General features: G+C 66.8%; 1 protein-coding gene across 1 annotated transcript in view; it reads right to left on the bottom strand.

The window, feature by feature from the left end:
• Positions 1–1,848: 1,848 nt before the first annotated feature.
• The window catches only part of TRMT61A (tRNA methyltransferase 61A), a 5,865-nt gene continuing 2,846 nt past the window's right edge, over positions 1,849–4,867 (bottom strand). Inside the window, exons 2-3 of the mRNA XM_006160047.3 lie at positions 4,226–4,492; positions 1,849–2,872 (exon numbers count right to left, since the gene is read on the bottom strand). Of these exons, the coding sequence (XP_006160109.1) occupies positions 2,601–2,872; positions 4,226–4,492 (539 nt within the window). The 3' untranslated portion in view covers positions 1,849–2,600. The remainder of the gene's footprint in view (positions 2,873–4,225; positions 4,493–4,867) is intronic.

Here is a 4,867-nt window from a genome sequence, read left to right as displayed (position 1 = left end):
TGAGGACAGGCCGCCGGCACTAGCCCCTGCCTGAGGGCCAGCCGAGACCAGGTGGCCACCTCCGTGCTGGCCTCCCTCACAGCAGAGTGCCAGCCGCCAGCCCTGCTGGTCGCCCTCTCCCTGACCTGTGCTTGCCCCTGGGTGGGCCCTCAGCTCCCAGAGTCTGGCACACAGTGGGTGTACCATCCACCTGGTGCAAGACAAAAGCACACCCCTCCCGAGGCTGGTGCCCAGCCAGACCCCACCCACATGCAGTCCTGGGGCAGGCCCCTCCCTGGGACTCCTTGTCCAGCCCACCAGGAGATGGGCACCCCAGGCTGGCACACGAGCCCAGCAGTTGGCATGTGGGGTGGGGCAGCAGCATCTACTTCCATCTTACCTCAGGCTGCCAGGAAGCTCCTGCCTGGGGCCAGCTAGCCCTCCAGGTAGCACCCCACACTAGCACCTCCTCTTTCGGGAATCGCCTCTCCCCTCCTCAGCCACATTCTGGGGGACCACGCAGGGCCAGAGTGTCTGTCGTGTGAGGTCACAGGCAGACACAGAGGCAGAAGGCCCAGATCCCAGTGAATCCCACCTCTGGGCCTCAGCTTCTCCACCCACAGGGCCCCCTCCAGCAGCTCCTGCCCTCCACTGCAGGCCAAGGGCAGGGGCAGGGGCAGTGGCAGCCAGCCCTGCTCCCAGGACAGATGGCCTTCCTTGCCACATTCTGCCAGACACAGTGTGTGCCCCAGCAGCCAGGTGTCCCGAAACCCTGCCCCATGTCCACGCCGCCAGAGTGGACCCGCTGTGGGGGCGGGGTCCTTCCTGGAGGCGGCGGCAGATCGGGAATCCCAGCCCTGGCTCTAGGAGTCACTGTCTCAGCCACCCTGGTGGGGCGAGGGGAGCAGGGCAGTGAGGTTAGGGTGGTATTTCTAAGGAAAAAATGAGGCCGGACAGGGACTTTCCAAGTGAACCCTTGCCCTGTGACAAGCCGCATGCTGCTGACTCGAAGTGACCATCAGGGACCTGCTGACTGGCCACTCACTGACGGACCCCAGCCTGCCCTCTGACAGCTAGGTGCCCCATCTGCAGAACTGGGTGCTGCTTGGCTTCCAGGTGGGGAACGGCCCAAGGGACATCAGTGTGGATGTGGGACAGTTACGGGGGCGCTGGCTGGGCATGGCTGCGTGAGGTCTGAGCCAACCCCGAGACCCAGAGCAGGACTTGGCAGGGGGACCCGGGGGGCACGGGCTGAGGAGCACAGGGTGCTGGTTTGGGGAGTGAGCTCAGCCCAGCCAGGAAGGCTCCAGGTAGGCCAGCTGGGCTGACCGGGGTGGGAGGACCAGTCTGTGAGGCTGTGGCCTGAAGCTCTCCTATCACCACGGGCCAAGCACACGCGCCCCAAGCACACGCGCTCAGCTGGTCCACGGACCTCTGGCACCACGGGCCCACTTTTCTGCAGAACCTGGTCCCCACTCTGTCCCTGGGCGAGGCACAAGGTCAAGCCAGGTCCTGGGAGGGACACACCCCTGGAGCAGGAGAGTCGTTTTGCCCTGGAAGGGCCACCGGGAGGCCAAGACTTCCCAGTGACGGGGGCCCAGGCGCCCGCAGAGCGCAAGCCCAGGCACAGTGCTGTCGACACGTCCCCACCCCCAGTCCAGGAACAAGTGGCCCTTTCTGTGGCGGGATGGGGGTGGCCACACACTCACCCCTTTGTCCACTGGGTCCTAGACCGCTGTCCTGAAGCTCAGAGTCCCTGGGGCACCTACCCTGACACAGGGAAAGGAAAGGGCTGGGGCCAGAGGGCGGAGCGTGGGGAGGCCTGGACCTTGGCATGGTGGCGTCTTGGGCAGCCAGGGAGCCCAGGCGGCAGGTGGGTAGCGCTTTATTGCTCAGTAGGTGCCTGGTGCCAGCACGACCCCAGGCTTGTGATGGCCGGGCAGACCGTCTAGTTCTCGTGCACTGGTCCTGCCTCAGTGCCAGTAGTGTGCCACAGCAATGGAAGTGAGGCCCGCCACACCGCAGGACAGCTGACCAGGAACCCCCGTACCAGGAAGTGTCCCTCAGCCTTCAAAGGCATTGAGGAAACTGTTCCTGGAGGCGTCCTGGACACAGGACCCCTAACCTGCGCCACTGTCTTGGTGGGGGGGCTTCTCCGTGACCCCAGGGTCTGGTTCCAGTGAGCAGGCCAGGCCACCAGGAGCAAATGGCTGTCCTGCTCAGCTCTTCTCCATGTAGCTGTGGCCACGGCTCCAGCCAGACACTGCCCAGGGTGGAAGGGGAGGCCGGCCCTGGGCTGCCAGCTCCAGGGAGGACAGGGAGGCAGCCAGTGCCCCAGCTCAGCCCACGACCTGCAGAACCCCAGCATCTCTGGCAGGGGAGGCTTCACAGGGGCCATAAGCAGCAGCCAGGACAGGTCACCTAGCTCAGCAGTGACAGCAGTGGGACCAGCCCCACATGGTGGCCCCTCTGGGCCCATCCTCTGACCACACAGGAGGCCCCCCGCCCTGCCCACCGTCCATTCTAAACACAGGCCCTGGCGCCATCCACTGACCACTGATGGCGCCCCGGCCTCCCTGCCCGCTGGTCCCCACTTCCTGGTGTCCACGGGCAGCGGTCCACTAGCCCGGGGTCTTGGTGGCAAAGGTCAGGTAGCCGGTATGGCCCACAGCCTCCTTCATGGGTGTGCCGCTGCGGAAGAGGCTGGGGCCGGGGCCGGCAGGGCTGTGGGCACAGGCACCCAGGTCAGGCGGGGGCAGGCTGACGGTGCGCACGTTGTAGACCTGTGGCAGCACTTCCAGCGTGCTGAGCTCCGTGAAGCCGCGGGCCGCCAGCGCCTGACACGTCCGCTGGACCTGCTCGATGCACGGTGAGAAGGAGCAGAAGCGCCCACCTGTGGGGGTGGGACACAGGGTCAGAGGGCAGGGGCTGAGGCCGGCCTAGGATGGGCCAGAGCCACTGGGGTATGGGCAGCGGCTGTGCTGCGGACCTGCCCTCACGGCACCAACAGCCTGGGTGCCCGGGAGCACCCTAAGCCCATGCGCCATCTCCACTGTCTCCCGGGCCCCCAGCAGCACAGCTTCCACCCTCCAGGAGGCAGCCAGGCTGCGGCCCAGAAGCAGCTCCTGCAGCACCGGCACCAGGGCACCAGTGCGCGGGCCGCTGACAGGAGGGTGGGGCCGCCGCCAGCACAGGAAATTAGAGGCTGCCGCCCGCTCCGCTCCCTACACAGCCAGGAGCTGACAGAGGGTGACAGCCCCTCCCGCTGCCGCCCCCAGGGCAGCCCACGGGCTTGCTTGCCCGGGTCCTGTCCTGGCAGGAGGGGCACGGGAAGGACCTCAGGGAAGGGGTGTGCATCTCAGGCAGGCCCTCAACGTCCTGACCTGGTCTCAGCCACACTCTGCCCTGGGCTGCTGGGCAGCCTGGGCCAGAGGCACCTGCAGCCTGATGCCACCCATCAGGACGAGCACACAAGGCACCCTGCCCAGGCCACCCTCCCGCAGCTGGGTTCACATGGCACACACGCCAGCCAATGGACATGCCAGGTCACGCACATGCAGGAGGCTGTGGCCTGACCAGCACAGCCAGGGGAAGGCCCCGGGAGGCTCCCAGGGACCCAGTGGGATACGACAGGCTCATACGGAGGGTCCTGCAGCAAGAGAGGCCAGAGGGAGGACTGCCGGGGCTCGGCCTCCCTGGGGCCGAGGCCTGGACCCACCAGTGTCCCTGGAGCAGGAGACCCCGCAAATGCGGTGGCAGAGCTGGACCCCAGCAGCCACCTCTCAGCAGAGACCAGGACATGAAGCCCAGGGCAAAGCCTTCCCTGCATCACCCACGCCAACTCCCGGCTGCACATTCGGCTGGGAGGAGGAAGGGCCCAGGCGCCTGAGCAGATCTTTCTCCAGAAAAGGCAAACCCAGGGCTCCTCCGGCTGCTGGCTCAGGGCCAGCTCCCGCCCCGCCTCCCTACCCAGCATCTTCCCTACAAGGGGCGGCTCTCTGCTCTGTGGCCCAGTGGGGGGCAGGGAGGACATGGAGGGAGGGGCCCAGAAACCTCAACCTCCCAGGCACCCGTGCTGCAGAGCCCCTCCCCAGGCCTCGGACAGCTCCCTCCTGGGGAGGAGTGGGGCCCAGCTGGGGCTTGCCCTAGCCCTCATTCTGTGAGGCCTGGGGACTCTTCCTCACTCTGGGCTCTGCAGGACACAGTGCCAGGGCCAGGGGCTTAGTACCCCCAGGGCCCAACACACCTTCGACCTTGAGGGCATCCCAGGCGTGGCCCACAGCCTCCCACGGCGATGGGATGTCCAGGAAGACGGCGTCGGCCACGTGGCTCACGCCGAAGCCACTGCGGCACACGTCCTGGGTGCGCACAGTCACCCAGGGGCCCACGCGGTGCTCCTGGAACTCCTCCCGAGCCTTCTCGGCCCGCTGCTGGTGGAATTCCACCGTGTGCAGGTGGCCCGTGGGTGCGATGGTGCGGATGATGGCATGGGACACGGAGCCACTGCCGGTGCCTGGCGGGAGGAGACAGGGTGTCAGGTGGGACTGGCCACCCAGGGGACGAGGTCATTTACACTCTGGAGAGACCACAAAGGGCCCCAGAGTCCCAGTGGGCATGACCCTACCAGCACTGCCCTGTAACAACTGCCTCAGGTCCTGAGTCGGGAGGCTGAGGCACAGTCAGGCTGATGGGGAGACGAGCTGGAGCATGGGCACAGGCGGGGACAGCCTGCCAACCGGCATAGCGTACCCCACCACACACAACCGAGGGGCCACAACTGGCAGGAGGCTTCGTGCCGAGTCCGAGAGAGCTGGGGCGGTGGCCTTGGCAGCAGCTGGCCCTCCCTCTCCGGCAGCGGCTGCCCACCTCCTCCAAGCTCCTCGGCCCA

Source organism: Tupaia chinensis, unplaced genomic scaffold (genome assembly GCF_000334495.1).
Source record: "Tupaia chinensis unplaced genomic scaffold, TupChi_1.0 Scaffold000671_2, whole genome shotgun sequence".
Taxonomy (NCBI): domain Eukaryota; kingdom Metazoa; phylum Chordata; class Mammalia; order Scandentia; family Tupaiidae; genus Tupaia; species Tupaia belangeri.
The sequence above is the reverse complement of the archived record's forward strand: the minus strand, read 5'-3'. Positions and strand labels throughout refer to the sequence as shown.